This window comes from Columba livia, chromosome 1 (genome assembly GCF_036013475.1).
Source record: "Columba livia isolate bColLiv1 breed racing homer chromosome 1, bColLiv1.pat.W.v2, whole genome shotgun sequence".
Taxonomy (NCBI): domain Eukaryota; kingdom Metazoa; phylum Chordata; class Aves; order Columbiformes; family Columbidae; genus Columba; species Columba livia.
Window position 1 is genome coordinate 22,571,140 of NC_088602.1, and position 21,079 is coordinate 22,592,218.

The 21,079-nt window shown below is 43.7% G+C and overlaps 2 protein-coding genes across 14 annotated transcripts in view; one reads left to right on the plus strand and one right to left on the minus strand.

Annotated features, from left to right (window-relative positions):
- Window positions 1-1,482: 1,482 nt before the first annotated feature.
- Window positions 1,483-10,244, minus strand: RNF6 (ring finger protein 6). 6 transcript variants are annotated; one of them, XM_065050462.1, is made up of 4 exons: window positions 10,135-10,244; window positions 6,274-6,483; window positions 5,575-5,682; window positions 1,483-4,349 (listed from the first exon to the last, which is right to left on the minus strand). In XM_065050462.1, exons 2-4 carry the CDS (start codon window positions 6,461-6,463, stop codon window positions 2,614-2,616), a joined length of 2,034 nt encoding a protein of 677 aa, XP_064906534.1. In that variant the 5' UTR covers window positions 6,464-6,483; window positions 10,135-10,244; the 3' UTR covers window positions 1,483-2,613. The 6 variants fall into 6 exon arrangements, with proteins under 6 accessions (XP_064906534.1, XP_064906546.1, XP_021141883.1 ...); XM_065050474.1 differs by lacking the exon at window positions 10,135-10,244 and adding an exon at window positions 9,882-10,128; XM_021286208.2 differs by lacking the exon at window positions 10,135-10,244 and adding an exon at window positions 9,595-9,726.
- A 61-nt stretch (window positions 10,245-10,305) lies between these two features.
- The window catches only part of CDK8 (cyclin dependent kinase 8), an 88,937-nt gene continuing 78,163 nt past the window's right edge, over window positions 10,306-21,079 (plus strand). For 2 of the 8 annotated variants that reach the window (XM_065050491.1, XM_065050498.1), the window contains exon 1: window positions 17,420-17,862. In XM_065050491.1, coding sequence (XP_064906563.1) covers window positions 17,735-17,862 — 128 coding nt within the window. In that variant the 5' untranslated portion in view covers window positions 17,420-17,734. Of the gene's footprint in view, window positions 10,780-17,413; window positions 17,863-21,079 lie in introns of those variants that run through there. The other 6 variants (XM_065050519.1, XM_065050529.1, XM_065050527.1 and 3 more) reach the window with 5 other exon arrangements.

Consider the following 21,079-nt stretch of genomic DNA (forward strand, 5'->3'; position numbering starts at 1 on the left):
CTGCTCACAAAATATAAACTGTCTAACTCTGCAATGGGCAGCTGCAGAGGTCCACAACACAGATGGGTTTGATAAATTATAGAAAATGCATGGAGAATAAATTGAAGCTCTTAAACACAGATATGACAGTTGCAACATGAAACCCCCAGGCCACAGACAAGGTAAAATACTTGGGGTGTGTGTGGAGAACTGAAGGAACATCCCAGGAATGCAGGTAGCAGAAGTCAATGCCAAAGCAGCCACTGAGATTTAATTGGTCCTATCAGCACAATTTGCTGGGAAAGCTGAACAAATGACATACACTTCCAAGGAGGTCAAAAGTAGACACTTGACAGCTCACATGTAGCAGGACAGGAATATAGCACAGGAGACTTCATGTTTCCTCTCCAGTAGCCTAGAATTGCTATGGGAAGCTCTTACCATGCTTTTGGATATTCCCCCACAGCAGCTCAGTTCTAAGTACCTTGTCATATGGGACCTTGTACGACTTTTTCCTCTTATGGTTATACAGCAAAATCCCGTCTGAATTAATGGCGGCAAAGGGAGTCTCTCTTTACCTCTAGTGCATTAGTGTAGCAGTTGAGCAGGACTCCAACTAGTCCCCTGTAATAAGGGTTTAAGTTGAAACCGACTTTGAAACAACCACTCATTAGGCAATGGTGAGCTAAAGGCAGGTTTCTACAAATGTGCCACTTGAGTCAGGCAGTTTTCAAATATAAGGAGACAGGGAAGCAGCAGAAGGCGCCCATGTATTTAGGTACTGTCAACACCAAGAGCAAACAGAAAAAAAAAAAGTAAAAAATAAGCTAGTTCTGGTAATCGTGTTCAGATTTCCTCCCTTTTGAATATGGCTAAGGAGGCAACAAGTGTTTGCAACAATTAGCAGTCCAAATCACATCAGAAGAGATCTTAATCATATTCTTAAACTTACCTAAATCTCATAAGAGAATTTCTTAAAACTACTCTTTGGAAATAAAAAGAAGCACTTTTGTGGAACTTCTGACACAAGTTTTTCACTTGCAAAACTGAGGTAGATAACAAATGGCTTAACATGTGGTTTTATAGTTTCCCTTCATGGATACCATGAGCAGATGTTTTAACTGAAGCACCTGGCACAGAAGTGTAGTTGTCAAGGCCACCTGTAGGTAGAGAAAGTCAGCAGGACTTCTTCACTTTAAGTATTCTTTCTACCACTCAGAATTACTCATCTAAGAGTATTTTACCTTTCTCTAAGGACTGAGATACACACTGCTCAGATGATGAGCCTTCTAACATTCAGCTTGCTCGCAGAAGCTCCAGGAGTGCTTAGCCTTGCATTTTTATCTACCACAGCAGCTAACACACACATTGTGGAAACACACGTACACGCTGGGGAAAACCAGGGAAAGAATAAAGTGAAAACTGAGACTGAACATCAAGAACGATAAATCTTATTACCAATCTATACAATATGTCTCAACAGTAATTCACACAAAGCCTCAATTATTTAATTTGCAATTTTATTTCTTTATAAGTTATTGGTATAAAGTTTAATATCTAATTATACAGTAATCTGGGGACTTCAAAGGAAGCTTATTTTGCCCTTTTTAGTGTCTTTTGCCATTTGGTCCTCAGACATGTTTTAAGAGGACTAATATGTGTACCTTAAATTTCCGTACAAAAGCACTTCAAGGCTCTGTTTTGTTTTTCTAAGTAGGATGCACAAATCATGCATATTGTAGACAATATAATGGCCAAGGAAATATTTCCCCCTTTAAACTAAGGCAGTTAAAAACCCATGAATATCAATTGAGTAATTTGGAAGAGTAAAAAGGCTTCCTCAGTGCTCATTTATTCTTTGAGCAAATACCATGTTCAGTAAGACACGCCCTCTTGGAATTAGAATTGATGTGATTGCTGCCTGCATTGAAAAGACAGGGATTGTCAAAGACAGCATTTAATTATGTACATTTTATAATGTCACTAACCCAGCCACTTTTGAATATGAACTCATCAGCCTTAAGCATTGTGTGAAACCACATGCAAAAACTGCCATAAATTTTTTTAAATAGAACCAAATTGGCAAGTTCTTGGAAAGGATATTTCAATGTTAAAAAAAATATACTGTCTATTAAATGAGCACTTCAAGTAACTTAAATATCTTTAGCAAATATGTCCAGCAAGAAACTCTTTGTAAAAGAAATTGTTCTTAGAACAAAAACCTAATGAATGGCTATTTAGACACTAATTTTTCAACACAGTGGTAGGTCTGTGTGAAACAATTAGTAATCTAAATAAAGTGAGTCCATTACACCATTAAAAAAAAAAAAAATACATTAAGCAGGACTGGTTAACTATTGCATTTCTGTATTTACAAAAGTGCTTAGCATAACAAAATTACTTAAAAAAATATAAACTTTACCAATATCATTTGGTTCTATGTGTACTCCTAGATCTGCACTTGGAGAAAAATAGTATTTACATTGCTAGTTTTAGACAAGTTTCCTTTTATTTTTAAAGAAATTTAACAAAACTGCCCCACAAATGGACCCCTATGTAAGTAAATTAATTCCATCTGGCTTATCATAAATAGAGCAGAAGCAAATCCTTGAGGACTGAACAGCCGAAATAATTCTAGCCATTGTCTGTGGCATTAGACCCCAATACAGGCTGCCGACAAATTGGGCAAGTGGAGTTTTCAGAAAGCCAGCGATCAATACAATGGATATGAAACTCATGCATACAAGGTAACTGCCTTAGCTTGTTCCCTGTTACATACTCATTAATGCAAACGCTACAGGTTTTACTTATTTCATTTTCAGTGTGAATATCCCCATAGTTCCGCGTAGAAAGATTGTCAATCTGCTCTTTGGTTAAACCTCTTAAACGATCATCATCATCATCTTCACTCAGCAAGAAGAAGTGGGCAAGTCGAAGTATGGGCAGCGTTCCATTCTCCACTAGGTTGTTAGCATCTTGAGACTGCCTGTTATCTTGGTTGTCATTACTGCGACCATAGTGTTGAATATTATCACTCTGCCCACGTGTTTCCCTGCTGCCTTCCGCCGCATGCACATTTCTAGATGCAACCTCACTTAGATCACTGCTATTGTTTGCTGAACTTGAGCTGTTCTGCTCTGACTGTACATCTGGTAAGTGATGACCACCTCTTTGCACTTCTGAGTTAGATTCCGTTTCCATTAAAGAATTCAGTTCTCCAAAGCCTGTCATAATTTGTCTAAGGATTGATCGAAGAGCCACTGATGAAGGTTCACCAAGCCCAGTTTCTGAAATCCGACGAAGAGGTATTCGTATAGTGCTAACATAGGTTCGAATACCTGCACGTTCCGATCGTGATATTGTACGCCGAAATCCCCCACTGTCACTTTCAAAGGTAACTGTGTTTTCTGCCATTCCTACTCTAGAACGAGTTCTACTGGCAATACTGTCCCGATCTCTGTTTTCTCCAGGACGAATTCTTCTCACCTGAAGATCTAATGTAATTGTTGGATGCCTTCTAAGAGCAGCTACTGGCCTACTAGATTCCTCTTCTTCCAAAGTTATTCCCAAGGATGGAGCTACACTGGAAAGCTGGGGTGTCTGAGGGTTAACTCTTGCTTGTTCTTCAGCAGGCTGGGGAGAAGGCTGAGCTGTTTGTCTCCTACTTCTGTTGACTTGCTGTGCATTTCTATCCTGCCTCTGCCCATGTTCCTCTGAATGGGCAGTGCCACCTTGCCTTTGCAGCGGAGAGCGGCTTCGACTACTTAAAGTAGACCTCAGCCGCAGAATTTCTAGTCTTTGGTTTGTATTCATCTGAGCATTAGTTCTAGCTCTACCTCTTGTGACTCTTGTTGAAGTACCTCTTTCTGGCATTTCTCTTTGCTCACGAGAAGATGCTGAATTATTACGTGTAGTATTTGTTTGGGAACGGCCTGTCAACTCCCTTGTTCTGCTCCTGAACCTCCCTGAGATCGGATGAGTGGCTGCTTCAGAGCTCTGTGCCATGGTACTTCTTAAAGACCTGGTCCTTGCAGTGCTTGAAGCCTCACTGTTTGCCTCTCTTGTGGTCCTGCTTCTCGTTCTTGGGGGTACCGGACTGACAGCTCTTTGATGTCTCCTTTCTAAATGCGTTCTGTTACTATCTATACCCACATACTCCTCACTGGCAGTTTCAAAACTGTTATGCTCATGGTTTATGTTGATTTCAAGGCTAAATCGAAACTCCCCACTGTTTGGATTTGTTCGACTCACAGCCCTCCAGGTTTGGTTCCCGCTCTGTCCACTGCGAGTGGTATTTCCTGTGCGACGAAATGTGTTCAGCATTTCAAGCAGAGAGTCACCATTTGAGTTTTCTCCAAGAACATCAGAATCTGAGAGAAACAAAGAATGGCAAACATTCATCCAACTGCACGCTCAGCATACTACGATGTACTCCAAATCTTCTATGTGGCTGGGCCACTTCAGAAATGTTACAGTAGCAGGACAGCTACCTTGCTGTGCTAATGTAATTCTGCTGAAAATATGCTTTATGTAAAAACATCTGCAAAACTCATCAGTTTTGCCTAGAATTTTTGTCTCACCAGCAGATACACCAAGAAACTAATATGGCCAGGTGGCTTCCCCTGAGAAAGTGTTCAGATTTAGGCAGTCCAAAGTTAGTTGTATTTGTCCAATATCTGTCCCTCACTTAAGCTATCAATTAAGCTATCCTAAGTCAACTAATTTTGACAAAGCAAGGAAAAGTAAGAGAGATTTTGATTTCTTTTGGAAAACATCTTAAAAATTTGTTTTCTATATGCAGAGGAATAAATGATGCATGGTTTCAACAGATGTGGTCCTTTTGTGAAAGTATACTCTTTTCCTACTACAATACCTACAACTCCATTCCCAAATCTCCTCCAAGTCCAAGCTCAAGACAACTGTTGAGGTCAGTGCTAACTAAGTGTATAAAGAAAGCCAGTGGTCATGATCACAGTGAAGGTTTTCCCTTGAAGGGATCAGGTTAAGCTCTCTGTACTCCATCATCTCCCTACTTTCATGAAACGTGCAAGAACTTGGGTATCTCTGTTTCCAAGTTGTCTATTCCGCTTCTAAATCTGACTAGAATTGGCCAAATGATTAAGCCAATATTGCTGAGGAAGCAAAGGCAGATTGTGCACATAATGCAAGCCTCACTCCATTGAAATAAATGGAAATGAAAAAACAGAACCAAACAACAGTGGAGCAGTTAACTGTTTCCCAGTTAACTTATTTCCCGCTCCAACTTCCCTAATACATGATAAAACTTTTTAAGAATTGCAGGAATATAATTTTTTCTGTGCTATCAAGTATACTAGCAAAGGGAAACCAGAAAAAGAGGAGAAATTAATTTATGGATTACATAAATCAGTTTTCATTAAGTACTTCAAGTTTATTTTCAAATCATTAGGAAACTTCTCTTACTTTGAAAACATTCCACAGGGGCACAATGGAAGAACAAGACTCGAAATGGCTGATACTGAAATCCAACAGCATTTCTCTCAAGTATCTGTACAGAACATATTTATGCACCACATACTATGTGTATATATACACATATGAATGAAAAATGTTTACCTCCAACAGTTCTGCCTTCACCTTCTCTGTTATCCAGATCAGTCTGTGATGCCAGACGCTCCTTAGCCCCCTCCAAGCGTTGCTGCAACTCTTCTGCTGTTATTTCCCCTGAAATAATTTATGTTTTGATAATACTGTTAAATAAGACATTATTATTGCCTCAATACAGACATGCAGAACTAACAATATTTTCTATCTTGACGTAAAATCTCCAGAAATAAGGTAAAAATCAATGAAACTGAAAACAGCTCTACTGTGAGATTCTAATGCAGGTACACAGATAACAGAGGGAGCAGGTACTAGCACAGGGGGAAAAAGATGCCGAATGTGTGTCAAGAGCATGCCAGCTTCCAGCAAAGACTCAGAGCTACATGCAGCAACAACTCGGAGGCCCATAAAATTGCCACATACCAAGAGATATACTTTAGTGTACCAGATGTGAATTACTTGAGTTTGGATATTACCTGTACATGAAGACATTACATTTGAAGGAGTTATATTTTTAGTCTAGCTTTAGTATCTATTTAAGTTGTTAATTTTTACTGAATATCGCTGTCAGGAAATGGAGGTTTTGCTCCTTTCTACAAAGCCACAGACATAATCAGGCTACCTGAGTCAGACAACCACATGTGATGTCTGTCTGACAGCGGGAGTGTTACTTCACATTACATCTTTTCTGCTGAAGGTACCACATCTTACCAGGAGTGCCAAGCAGGTTGCGGTCTCTCATTAACCTGTAGTCTTCTTCATTGAGTTCATTAATGAACTGGTAATAGGCCTCCTCCCTACTGAGGCGCTCCAGCTGTCGTTGTCTCTCATTTTCACGACTATGCTCACGTGAAGATGCCTGCTCATTGCCGTTCCCTGCACGGTGCCGAGAGCGATCCATAATGACAATGCCAGGATGTCCTGAACAAAACCAGAAGGTTAGAGTGCACACTAATTATGTTAAGAATTTACCTAATTTACAGTAACAAGTTCCCAGCATTTTCAATGAAATTAGTTTAGTAGTAGCTAAAGATGATTAAGATGAACCAAGCTCCATGTTCCTTGCCAAATCAACACTGGAATTTATTATGCAAGTATTTTGCTTCTAGCTTGCTCAAAAATAGCCAGAAGTCCTTCTTGCTCACTGAAAGGACAAACCAGTTGGTAGAGCAACTTTAAAATAAAAGACCAATGACAGATTTTATTTTTTTTAGCTAAATAAGGGTATTCTAGAAAGTTAAAAGAATAATATAAAAATCTATTTCTCTTCTCCCAAGTAAAATACAGCAGCAGCATGAAGTATTTTAAAAGCTAAAATGTCATTCAAAACACTGTTCTGTAATTATTTGACTGTTATTACCTAGTGTAGACTTCTGCTTTAGAGAAGACAATCTTCCACTTGAAACATTTAGCGATAAGCAGGTAAGACTACATTAGCATGTCCATCGGTACCATCCCTCACATAGCACAAAAACTACAGATACATTTTTGCCGGAACTGACTCTCTTTTGATGTTCTGACACTACTGGTTTGTTTTCCTTGTGATCTCTAAACCAATGATTAGCTAACAAAAGGATACTCCTCTCCAGGAAACGCATGTAAAAGAGAAATAGCTATACTTTACCCACAATTCTTCAATACTTTCCAAATATTTAACCAGTGTGACCACACCAATAGAAGGCATGAATAACCTTACAGTATCAGAAAGAGGCATCACCTCCTGTGTTGATTCCTGTGTCATTACCAGCTTGCTCTGGTTAGGACTCAGTCCTGGACCAATCAGCTCTTGGACCACACCCCAACTTTCTTATTTCCTAAAGAAAATCTGTTCCTCAACATTAAATTTGAAAGAAGAGAAAGTGAACTGTCACCCTTTCAATGGGGCTTCCCGTTCAGCAAAAGCCGTCTACAACACCTGCTGAGGCAGACACCCAACAGAAGGGATCACTTCTCTAGAGGAGATCATCAGGCCAAAAAAACCCAACCATACAGCACCGTTCTGCTTACATGTGAAAATAAAGGGTTTTTTTTTTTGTCAATTCACCAACATATCAAAGTCACTTCAAGTATTAATTATGGGAAAAATATAAAAAAGCATTCTCAGCACACTCCCAATCAGTAATTAGTCTTAACAGGAAAGGCGATGAGACAACAAATAGACCAAATCAACTATTAGACATACATTCAATAAAGAGTAAATATTTATCAATGGTGCCAAAAGATATGAAGAATCAGAAAATGTATTTGCCAACAGCAGAAGCTGCAATACATTTAATATACCTTTCTTATGTTCTTTGTGGGATCCATTCTGATGCATCCTTGGTCTCCTAATTTTCCACCCCATATGCTACTTCTCCCCTCCATATGTAACTGCACTTCTAAGCCGCCCTTCCCAATCTTTCCACTCAGTTACCTCCTGTGGCCAATATTGCATTTCAATGCTCTTTTAACTCACTTGACTGAAAAGAAATTGAACCTGAGTATCTCCTCTTCAACAGATATTATTTGAGGGGCTTTTAGATTTACTATCACCCTCTTGGCTCAGCCTGGCAAGCTGTAGGGAATCACTGACTTCCAGGTCCTACAAAGGCTGTGTTCAAATCAGGTCACTTCTCGCATCACATTTCTAAACACAAGTTTCTCAGCCAGCTTTTTGTTTTACTACCCTGGTTTCCTCAAAACAAATGCAATTCCTGCCCCTACCCTGCTTCGGTTAGTGCTATTATTAACCTCATGACACCCATCACTTGACTATTACGATAAAAATGCCCAATATTAAAGCGCTTCTGTCCCAGGTGACTTACAGCTTGACACAGGTAAAGCAAGGAGGGGAAAGAGGCCAGTTAAAATTCATTTAGTTTCAGGTAAGATTGCTATTTAGATGAAAGCCTTAAGACAATTAACGTATTACTTTTTGCCTGACAATGACCACAGTAAGTTCACCGGCTTTCTGGTTATCTCACCATATTGCTGCACATAAAAAAATTACCTACAAATTCTTAAGATGAAAAGTTGATCACGTGTAGTCCCCCTCAATCTAAATTTAAACCGTTGTTAAAAAGTGAGATCCTTTACTTTCCTCATACACAGAAAAATCTCAAAATCTCTTCTTCAGATTTTGTGGGTGGTAGAAAAGAATTACTGTTTTGTTGACAACTGTATGGTAGGATGATTAGTCACACTCTTTAAATGACTCATTTAAAAACCGTAAGAAGTGTGAAGTGTTCGGCCGTCCCATCTGTTTAACATAACTGCACAGATGACAACTACTATCTGTATTTATCAAACGCCATAAAAACTAAGTACTTTTGCACTTAAAATGTTTTAGAGTAGTGAAAGTTGAAGGGTATTAACTGCATCAAAATTAAGTACTTTGGCATGTAAAATATTTCACAGTATTGAAAATTGGAAGGGTATTAACTACAAAGATGTAAAAAACTTAAACTGAAATCCAGTTATGACTCAGAATTACCCTCTTTGTGAAGAAAAAGGTGCCACATGCCAACAATTTATCTACATTTTCTAGAATTTTCAGCCTAACTCCTTTAGTTCTTAATTGATAGTTACTCTGGTCCATTGTCGAAGATTCATATTCGTTTTCTCTAAGCAATATATACCTTGTGCTTTTAAGTTTTGGCCTCTTTCCAGGTATTACTACCCCCGATTCCATTAGGTATTCATCTTCTCAAAGACTATCACCTGATTGCAAGTGAGACGACTATGGAGTTTAGATGAGGCAGCCTCCCCGAGCGACACGGCTATTTAGCATTTCTGTCACATTGCAGCCTCCAGGCAAGATGATCTCACCGAGTTTAAAAAAAAAAAAAAAAAACACAACGAAACTCAGGAAACCCCACAGAGCCTGGGGAAGGAGAGGGGAGGGTAGGAAAGACAAAGGAAGAATCAGAAGGTAATTAAGAAACAGGCCGCAGGACACCCAAAGCGATCCAATCCCCGGGCCCGGGGCCACCCGCCTCCCCCCAACCCCAGGCCGGCAGCAGGGCCTGGGATCCAGCTCCGCACCGGGCTCACCCTCTCCAGCCCTTCCCCAAGGAAGGCCACGGGCCAGGCTCCGCGCCCACGGGGCCGGGGGGCACCCGGCGGGAGCGGGGAGCCCCCGGCCCAGCCGACCCCGCCGCCCCAGACAGCGCCTGTTGCCAGATGCCTGGGGGAGGGGAGGATGAGGAGAGTGACTGACACGGCTCCCACCCAATCAACTGGCCAGCCCTCGGCCACCGACCAACCACAACAGGGCAGAGAAGCCCGTGTCCTCCCGCTTCTCTCCTCCCCAGACTCCCCGCTCGGGCCCCGCCACTAACCGCCACCGCTCCCATCGGCTCCCGCCGCCACTGCGCGCGACCCCGTCTCCCCTGCCCGCCGGAAGGCGGCATCACCCGCTGCGACAAACCGGGGAGGCGTCCATGCCGCCGCCTGCCCCAGGGGAGCCTGCCGAGAGTGCAGCCGGGGAGACCCAAGCGCCCGTCCCTGCCTGCTGGCCGCAGCGCCGACCGGGGCAGCCTGGCTCAGCCCCGCTGCGCGTCCCTCCCGGCGGCAGGACCAACAGCCACCTACTCCGGAACGACGCCGGCCCCTGGGTGTTCGAGCGCGGCGCTCCAGCCCCGATTGCGGTCCGGGCGGCTGCCGGCAGCCACCAGCACAGGTTCCGGGCGCGCGAGGGTGGCCCCCGCGGCAAGCACCGCCCCTCCCGCGCATGCGCGTAGCTGCCGCGCGGGCGGCTGTTGGGCAGTGCGCGTGCCGCGGGGTAAACGGCGGGGGCGCGCGGGCCACGTTCCCGCCGCTCAGCGCTGAGGGGGCCGTCGGGTCCCGGAATCTGTCCCCGGCCTGTCCTGCGGGCCTCAGTCCCCGCTCGGCACACGCTGCTCGTCTCCGTAGCGCCCCCGGGCACTCGCGGGGTGCTGTCCACGCCTCTGAGGCGGTTGTACGTTAACGAGCGCCAACAACGTGAGGAAAACAGAAAGCGCCGGCTTTCAGCCGGGCCGTCCGCGCCTCTTGCTGCCCGTCAGACTGCCCCTGCCCGGCGGAGCGCCCGATCTGCGGCTGGTCCTGCCGCCGTCTCTGGGCATTTCACAGGGTCCCCGCCCGGAGTTGCGCGGATTCTCCCTCTGTTCTCAGCAAGGCTTTGGATCGTTTCGGTTTTTCTAACTCGCCAGTCTCTACGCTTGCTTCCCTTTAAACACGTAAAGGAAGTCGTTTCAGGTACGGTATTTCATTAGCAAACCCACTGTTGGTCAAAACTCGCAGGGTTTATCTCCGCCCTGGTGGGTGTGAACTTGAACTGTAAAGATAAATAACCTTACTCAGAGGATTTCACAATACATTGCTTTTCAACTCTAGAACAACCTCAACACCTTTAACCTCATCAGTGACCGTTATTCTGTTTTACCAAATCAGCATAAGACTGCCACTTCAGTTACTTGTTTGGTACTTTATAATAAATTACATAAGGAATAAGATTATAATAACTTCTTGCTTTCTCAGGCCCTCATTTTTAGATGGGACGCTTCTTCCATTTTCCATGACTCTCTACTTCCTTCCTACTTACCCTTCCTTCTGCAGTAACCTCCCTTCACCTCAGTTCTCTGAAAGAAATGATCAGTTGCTCAGTGCCCTCACAGAAACTTGTGTCTCAAGCTGTGATTTTTAGTAACTTTGATCTGCGGAGCCTCAGAAGTTTTTCACATAAGATGCGAACCGTTTTACAAATTTCACATATGCTAATTGCTCACGTAGCATCCACAAACTTTCATTTCCAAGTTGTTTCTGCAGATTGTTTCAACATATGGTGGAAGGTGGCAGGCCGTGACAGAGGAGCACGTTTCACATCTTACATAAACTATTTGAATCAGCAAAATGAGGAAATTTCACAAGAAGGATGCTTTAACTATGTAAAAGCACTTCATCCCTAGAATAGCCAAACTGCTCATACTTCTGTTCAAACTTGCTTGCAGAATGAGTATTTTTTATGCAACTGGTCTCAATGCAAAGGCAAACCCTCCCTAATGAGTGAGGTGATAAGAAAGGCCTGGGCCAGTGGCCGGGAAGATACCTCCACTCCCCACTTCACCTTACGGACCCCAGAATTTCTTTATTTTGTCTGGGAAAAATAATTTACATAAGTGTTTTGTGTTTTACACATTTAGGTTTTGTGTTAGTTCATGCTCCTTTTGTGCCAGTACGTGGTTTCCATGAGACAAATTGACAGTGGGGATGCAGCACTGAGGCCATGCTGGGGCCTACTCCTTCCTGCTTGCTGTATGTTATTAGTACAGTATTATTAGTACTGTATTATTATTTCCTTTGTCTGGAGCAATTACAGTATGTCCTTCCTGAAGATCAATTTTACTTTATATAAGTCAGAGTATCTGCCATGTATATAAAGTAGTGCCTGTATCCCTTGAAAAGTCTGTTTCTTCCTCCAATTGTTTTTTTGTCCTATTTTTGGAATATTTTTCTTTCATAGCCTGTTTCTAGTAATCACTATTCCACCATCAAACACAACATCTTCTCTGGTACCAAGCCCATGTATGGGCTGCTCACCCAGAAGGCAGTTATGTTTTAGAGAGATAACTAAACATGTATGTCTGTACTGAAACCTTATACTGAATTAATTTTGCACTGACCTGTCCTCCAATGCAGAATTTTGTGTTTGTGTCCTGTTGATACTGATGTTTCATAGCAGCACACTATAACTAAGTACAGTATTTATTTACAGTATTTTATTTTATGCTGTGTTGCTAACACAAAATAACAACAGTAGATCTTTCCTGCAATATTATTATTGCAGTGAAGCAATGCTTTCCAGAGTAAAACATCATCTTTGGAACTATAATAACAATAACCTATGGAGGGCAGCAAACGTCAGGCAATCACTAAGTTTTCTAATAACAGAAAATCTGTAACCCTGTTTTTTATTTGATTGTTCAGCTGTTTAAGTTCTTTAGAAAGTAACTTTATTGTATTTTGTTACTTGATATTAGATAAGTAAGGCTCATGGAGTTAAATGAGAACAAATGCAAAGTCCTTCACCTAGGAGTGACCAGCCCTCTGGGACAATACTGAAGGGGGTCCGGGAGCTTACTGACTGTCCCTGCTGGGCTGGATGGGGGGACCTTGCTTTGAGCCTTGCTTTGAGCAGGATATTAAACTAGATAACCTCCAGAGGTCAGTGGCAGAACAGGAGCCAAGGGAGCACCTGTCAGCTGTGAGGGCTCATGGCATCCCAGGGGGTATCAAGAGGAACACAGAGTAGATTATTAGGAAGGGATTGGGTATGTAGCTCTTGTTTGCCTGTATGTGGAATATGACGCCTGGTTTGGAACTCTCCAGTAGAGCAATCCTGATATGGAAAATTATCGACAAACTGCAGTGAGTTCAGCCGAGAACACCAAGATGGTCACAGGCTGGAGCACTTGCTGTTTGAGAGGGGCTGTGGGCACCACTTCAGCTGGGAGAAGGAGCAGCCTGCCGGTATTGACAAGGAGGTTACTGAGAAGACAGAACCAGGAGTTTTACTGATAGAATGAGAAAAAAATTCACCTTAAGGACAGTCATGCTGAAGGAGGCTGCAGAATCTTCCTCTGTAGAGGTTTTTGAGACCTGAGTGGACAAAGCCTCAAGCAACCTGAATTTAATAGCCTTGCTTTGAGCAGGATATTCAACTAGATAACCTCCAGAGGCCCCTTCCAACCTGGATATTTCTGCAATTCTGTTGACTGAAATAATATAAAATACTAAAATAATATTCACTCTTAGGATTTATTTCCCCTCAAGAAGGGCTCTTTTCAATAACAAAAGTAAACAGGAGTTCATAGGCTGAATTTTCAAGGTCTGTAGAGATTCTTGAGAAGTAATTCTCTGGCTCGTTTGGGAGCATAAAGCAATTGGGCTGACAGTTACTGTAGGTGGTCCCGCATCTGGAAAACAGATGTTTCGCTGAATGCAGGCATGACTCCTACACAGCACCCAGATCCAAAGAACTGATTTATGTTTGTTAATAACTTGCACTCCTGCTAGAATCTAGGAGGCCTTGTTAGATCAAGCACATCGCTAGTCTTATCAACTTTATAGGAGTTCATCAACTTTATAGTAAAGTGTAGTTAAGTGCAAAATAAAATAATGATTTAAAAAAATCAAGCACATTGCTTTACATACAAAGCTACTTGTAGAACCAGCACTTTACTTACCTGCTTTAAGTAAACTGCATTCTTAAACATTAGAAATGACACAAAGTTGGAAGAGCAGGATATTATAAAGCGAGCCATAAATGTTAGAGGAAAAAAAAGAGAAAGAAGAAGGCTCCAAAGGGCCAAATTCAGCAGGACATGTGTCGCAAGTGAGTAATTTAGGGTTCTGCTTACTGCAGAACAATGTGTGGATTTCTCTAAGAGAAGTGCGACTTAAAAGAGTTCAGGGGCAGGTTCACACTATTATTTACTGCATGGGGGAAATATGCCAAACCGAATGCTGCTTACCTTCTCTCCAGGTGCCAGTACCTGTTCGTGAATGCAAACTTTCAGGCGTTCCCTCCCTGATAACCGTTTGCTCTGGAGTCTATATTTAGAACTCCAGAGGCAACTTTCCAGGCAAGGCCTGATAACTTTATGCAGAGCAGATTTTCAGGAAACAAAATTCTCAGGAAAAAAAAAAATAATAATGAAGTAGAACAGCAGGAGGGTTGGCTCAAGCTGGGCACCTGTGCAGAGGTACAACCTGACCATAGAAAACCAAAGACTTTATCTCTACAAACCATTCATATCATGATGCAGTCCAATAGCAATATTTCACTTCGGGGTCTTCTTGCTTCTCATTGGATCCTTTTCACTGATCTCACATGTGCCTTTGTTTTGTGTAGCTGTAGACATTGTTTATAGTCTATAGCCTTGTGGGTGCTGTTTTGTCTGAATAAATCTTTTTTTTCTCAGTGAAGTGCAAAACAGGCTAATCTTGCAGTTGCAACTTGTAGTTTGTAGTTGCTTTTGGTAAATATGAGCAGAACTTTACAGCTTAAGATTTCAGCAAATGCAGCTTACTAAGTAACATGAAGTAGAGAGTACATTAAAAATCATACAACCTTATACTTCTAGATGATTCATTATATTTAGTATGCATTTACTTAAGTGATTGACATGAAACTTAAATTGAGCTCATCCACTGACCTGTGAGTAATAAAACCATTGCCATGCAGCCAGCTTATTTGGCAGAGAGAGCTCAAAGTGGGCTCACTTGGGCTGTCATATTTATAGAATGAAGTGGTTGACTCTTAGTCAAATTGCATACAGTAGGAAAGGTCTGCACGAGACTCGCAGCGCCCACAACATACCAGTGTTCAATGCGCTGCTCTGCTTCCTTGTGAGTTTCCCAAAAGGAGTTCTTGGCCTGGCTACAGCTTAGACCTTTACCTGCTCTGGAGCCTGAACCAAACTACTGCTGGTTTGGCTGGTGGGAGGGGTAGGTGCATCTGCCACAACACCTTAAACATCAATTTTGAAATTGAGTTCTGAGATAGCACGGAAGGAAGAATACAAAACAAGCAGTAAGATAAAAGAAATCCTGTCAGTTAAAGGGGCCACTGTGGAGACCGGGGAGTCAAGAGTAGCAGATCATGACTTGGTTGTGTCTTTCTTTTTAAGAATGAGCCCCAAATTAAAACTTTTTCTTGAAATTACATTATAGTGTGACAGATTCTTAAAGCACAAAAGTGTGCAGCTTTCCATGAAACAGAATTAAAAGTTGACCTTGCAATGTCAATATTCATTTCTCATCATTAAAAGAATCAAGATGTGCTTTCTCTTTCAAATCTCTCATGATTTGGGGACCATCCATCTGGACTGATAAAACTGAATGTTGCCCACAATACAAGTATCTGAAGTGAGAACAGAGTGAAGAAGCAGCCAATGTAAAGCTATGCTCAATCTGGAAGGCATATAATCCAAATGTTATGAGAAACTAATGAAAGAAACGTGCAGAAAAGCAGACTTCTAAACATTCTTACGAAAGGACCAAAATCTGAAAGAGAAGACAAGTTATTTCTATTGTGGTTTTAACTTTTCAGAGTTTACTTGTCAAAGTATGGAATTCTTTTCAAGAGGTTTATGCAAACATAAAACAGCACAGGTCCTCACAAAAACTAGTCTGGATTCTATGTTCTTGTCTTTATTCATGCTCTCTTTTCTTTCTAAGCAGACCTTGTTCTTCCTCCACACCCTGCCTTGTAGGTCAGGACAGACTAAACTCACCCATTAGTTACCATGCAACAATTGGATCTGTGTAGACAACTTGTGATATTTATTGCCTCCATGGAAGAGTGATTAATAATAGAAAGAAAAATACAAAGTTACAGAAGAGTGATTATTTCTACTTCCCCCCTCCTTGCTAACAGGACTGAGGGTTGTGGGCTGGGAGGAGCTGCTGAACACGGTGGGTTTGGCTGTGCAAGCTTGGTCCCCGCTGTCCCTGGAAGCCACGTGTCCCTGAGGGCAGGGTTGCGCTGCTCTGCTCTGGGCTGAGGTGGAGGGACATCACAAGGTGGACGACATCTTCCAGACCATTTGATCTTTACAGGATGCTGGGCTGCCCTCAGCTGTTTCTGGCTGACTGGCGCAGCAAGTCACTGGGCACTGTTCTTGTACAGTTTAGTTGGGCTGTTGGGTAAATCAAATTTAGTTTTGGTGCTTCTGCTGATTGCATGTATTTCCCATAACACCTGCCTAATTGCTTCATCTAATATACATTATATCTCACAACTGCATAGCAACATACCATAGCAAGGTCAAACTGTGGGCAGCCGACATCAGTCTGAGTGATGCCAGCTCAGGAGGCTAACACACCCCTATCCCAAATTTTTAGGACTCAACCTTGATGTGTAAATGAAAATGGAGAAGTGTAAATTGAGATGATTTCAGAATGTTTCAGAAAATGCTGTTTCTTCTTCCAGAGGCCCTCACACCATATTTTGTCTCTACGTTAGGGATTTGAGTGCCCTCTTATGTACCCACAATGCATTATTGAGATGAAATGTGAAGTATATGTGCACAATTATTGAAAATGCCAAAAGCTGGGCCATAATTAGGAATATTGCTGTAGCTTTAGTTTTATAAAACGACCAGCTGGCTTTGTGTTGTGTTGGTAACTACGGCTCTGTCAGCCAAGGAGAGGAACTGGAAAGTGCCTGGTACCGGTCACATGCAAGGGCCTTGGTAAACTAACATTTTTGGATTAAATACCAGGCACTGCAGTCCCAATTTTTTTCTGCAGCTGCACAGCGAAGGTTTGTCAGTGCTGTAGGATCTATCCGCGTCTATGCCCAAAGCCACGGAATTATCTTAATTACGATGATGTTAACAGGTGGCTTGGCAGGGAGAGCAGGCTAGGACCAGCTGTGTCTGCCCTCACCGCTCTGGACTAAGCTGTGGACCTCGGTGTTCACTGTCACCAGCCTCTGCAACAACACAGCCATTGCTGGTGGTGACTGCCGACCGTGTCCCAGCTTCACCTGCTCAGCCGGGGCGCTGATCCGGGGCAGCGCGCGGGTGGCATCCCGTGCTACACCAGTTCCGGCAGCCCAGCAACGGGAGCCTGGTCCCGGGAGCAGCCACACGCACGGCCGCTGCCAGCCCCGCAGCGCCAGCCCGGGCCGTCGGCCCTGCCGCTCGCCGCAGCGCAGGGACTACAGCTCCCGGCAGGCAGCGCGGGCGCCGCGCAGCGGGCCCCGTCCTGCCCGTACCACAGCTCCCGGCGTGCCGCGGCGCCCGCAAGGCTCGCCGGGATGGGCGGGGCGGGGCTCCGGCGGGGGTCGCAGCTGCCGCCTTCCACGTGGTGCGCTGCCCGCCACGCCGGGGGCCGGGGAGGTGCCCGCGGTTTGCGACGTTTCTTTGCGGCAGTGCGGCCAGGCGCGGCCGCCGTATTCCGCCCGGGAGACCGGCTGTTGTGCCGCTATCTGGCGGGGCGGGAGGCGGTAGCCGCAGGACGGGGCTCGGGAGGGAAGGGAAGGGAGCAGCCCTGCCGCCGCCCGCCCGCCCCTGGATGGTCCGCGGGGCGGCTCGGGGGTCTCCTCCTCCTGCTGCTGCTGCCGCCGCCGGGTCGCGTTGGGGCGGGGCGCGGCGGGGTGCGCGGCGGGCGGGGGCGGCTCGGGGCGGCGCGGCGGGCGCCCAAGATGGACTATGACTTCAAGGTGAAGCTGACCGGGGAGCGCGAGCGGGTGGAGGACCTGTTCGAGTACGAGGGCTGCAAGGTGGGCAGGGGCACCTACGGGCACGTCTACAAAGCCAAGCGCAAGGACGGGTGAGTGAGGAGCGGGGCTGCCCCGGCCCCGCCGCCGCCTTCGCCTCCGCGCCCCCGGCCCCGCCGCGCCCTCCTCCCCCCAGCCCCTCCCGGCCCGCCGGCCGCCCCGCGTGCCCGCCCGGCCCCGGTGCTGCCGGGTCCCCTCCCGGGGACACCCGCGCTTCGCTGCCCGGACCGCGCCCGCCGGTCACTCAGCGGAGCGTTCCCGTCCCCTCGCCCGACACCGCGTCCTGTGTCGGTACCGGGAGGTGTGGCAGAAAAAACGATGTAGTTGAGGAAAATTCTTAACTGAAGGGGTTTTATTGTGAATAAATCAGTCGCCACTTAGGATATTCATCCTGAGCCTCAGCCTCATAGAACAGCGTTTGATTTTTTTTTTTAATAATGCTTTTTTGTCTGATTTATTACTTGTAGTCACCATTTTGGGTGTTCTTGCTGGCTGCTTCAGGAACCGAAGAGTGCCGGTCCTTTGGGGGCTTTAGAATGCCCTAAAAGAGCTTCACATGCAACCAGCTCTCGGTACAGACCCGAGCAAACCAATTTCTTTGCATAAATGTTTTAAAGAAAGATCTAGCAAACTGTCATTAAATTTCCCTCGTCCATGACATGGCACCACTGGCAGAGCAGCAGAACAATAGGAAGTGGGAACACAAGAAGCAAGAGAGGCACAGACTGTTCTCGTAACAGGTCTCTTTTGGGTCTCTTCTTTCTGTTGCAGTCTCATCACTGTGGTGCTCTGTATGCTGTCATTCAAATAAGGTGTATTTTAAAAGTCTGGTTATTATTTTTGCATTTGATAAATAACTTTTAAAGCAGGCTGTGGTCAGTCATGGCTGAAACACGATCCCATTCTGTTTGCATAAGCTTTAATTCTAGAAATGCTTTAGCTATTACCTACTGAATGGTTGTAACGGGACTGGTTGCACCGTATCTTGTCTATGTCTTAAACGTGCCGATATTAATTGTGGCACGGTTACTTCAGCTTGAATTATGTTTGTTGGTATGAGTTAACTGACTACTTCTTTTTCAAATTTCACATTTGGATCCTTCAATCTGCTCATAGGAGAAATTCTTATCTTGCCTGAATTATTTTTTTAAAATATTCTGGGAGGGTAAGGGGAATAAACTGTGTGATAAGCTGTTGTCTCAAGTCTCCTTACGTGCAGGTACTGACTTTGCTGGTACAGGCAGCCCTGGTTTCAACGCCGATAAAGAGACCTGTAACACAAAAAATAGATTGAGCTACGGAAAGATACGGCTGTGTTTCTGATGTTCGTGTCAGGCTCTTTGCGGCTGTTCGGCGTGTTGGACTGCAGCAGCCTGCAGGGAATTCACCATGTGATACTGCTGAAGCACATATTCAAACATATTTTTGGTGAAATCATCAGTCTGCCTGATGTTGTTTGGGAGGGTGCATTTAGAGTTGCTGGTGGTAATGTCATTTTGAGAAATTTCAGGAAAATGGAGCTGTGTGTTTTAAACATGGTTAGTTACTCAAAGGTGGCTTTAGAGTAGAATTTCCTCTTGGTTCTTGAGCATATATGATATTAAATCTGTTCTTTTCTTGAAAAGGGGGGAAATCAAAGGCACAGTATTAGTTTGAAAAGAAAAAAGGGTGAACAATGTGTGTATATATATATATAAATATATATATAAAAATATATATATATATTTTTTTTTACCTTATTGTTTGTTTAGTCCTTTCTCTTCCTTTCCCTAGTACTTCCCATTTCCCCTCCAGGTTTCTGAAAACTTTCTCTTTTAAATATGCTGTCTAATTGCCCTCGGACAGTCACTAAAATATGTAAAATAGGAACATCTGTAGATGCTTTTGTAGCTCATACTTGCATACGTGTGATTTTACATTATATGGATGGAATTAGGATTGAAGTTCAAGGTTCCATTTACATCCCTTTATCCAAAGGAACTGATTGAATTGCAAAAACAAATGTGTAACAACATTTTGTTTTCATGAAGCTATGGTAATGTATGGATGGATGTTATATCTTGCAGTGGGGAGTGTATAAAACAGATTTCAGTGTTTGTATATTGTTATATGCAAATATTGAAAAAATATTCTTACATTGTTTCAGTATTCCCCAAATGGTACAATGCTGATGGATGAATAACCTGCTTTTTGAGTTGTTCTGTAGCATTTGTACAGCTCAGACGTTCTTTACATATGTTGTTTGCTATCTTAGTTAATTTTCTTTTTTTTTTCCCCTTGAACTTCGAAGTTTAAAGCAAACTTTGTTACATGATTCTAATTCTTGTCTTAAATAGCACACATCTTTCAAGTCTAATATACATCGTGATTTTTAGAGTACTTTGAAGAATGAGCTGCAGGACTGCAAATACTTTGTTAAGAATATTGGGGCAGCTTTTTCTTAAATGACATCTTCTACATACAGATGTCTAATGAATAGAAGAAACACAGAAAAGAACTTAAATAATTCAATGTGTGCAAATGTATGTTCAAAAGCCCTTGGTGATGATAATCCAGTTTAAGAGTAGCTCATGTCTTTAGTACTGCTGCAGTCTTCACCTCTTTGCTCTTACAGCTGTCTCTCAGGTGCAGTATGGCAGTGCAAAGCTAGATAGCAGCTGCATGTCCTAATTGTAGGAAGTTAATTGTATGCCATTAAAACTACATGGGAGCGCTTTGGAGGACAGTCTTACAGGACTCTTGATAGAGTGAGAGTCCTTGTAGCGCATGAAAGAGATGTTGGGTGCTACGTGCTTTAGTCACCTGGATTTCATGTCCTGCTCCAGCAACACAGCCAGCCCAGCCCTGCGGTCCCTTTGCCGCAGGTGAGCCCTGGGGTCTCCACTGCGCTCTCTCTGAGGATCACCAGGTATAGCTCCATGCAGGGTTTTTTGCATGTTCACCGCCAGACTCGGCACAGCTGAACATCAGATCAGCTGAGTAACAGTGTCAAGCCTTACAGCTGAGCGCGACCTGCTGCATTGCCTGCAGCAAAATTGCGTTCTGTTTTCAAATATTTATTTTAATCGCTCTTATTTTGAGTTTGTGGTCTCTGTGGTTGAAAAGAGTCTTCCTGGCTTTTTATTGACCGGTGCTGTCTTTTTTTTCATTAGTGTAGTACCTGCAGTGGGCTCTAACTCTAACCTGGTTAGAACAAACTCTGTGTGAATTGACAGGGGTTTATTTTTATAGCAGAAAGGCATACAAGAAGGCAAGTGGCTCTAACAGTAG

Bases quoted from the DNA above. Each gene is read 5' to 3' on its own strand.
- RNF6 (XM_005501434.4), bottom strand. From the start codon at position 7,906: ATGGGGTGGAAAATTAGGAGACCAAGGATGCATCAGAATGGATCCCAC. The intron at 5,683-6,273 runs GTAAGATGTGGT...AAATTATTTCAG, and splicing joins CAACCTGCTTGGCACTCCTG to GGGAAATAACAGCAGAAGAG. The intron at 4,350-5,574 runs GTAAACATTTTT...TGTTTCTCTCAG, and splicing joins TGAAGGCAGAACTGTTGGAG to ATTCTGATGTTCTTGGAGAA.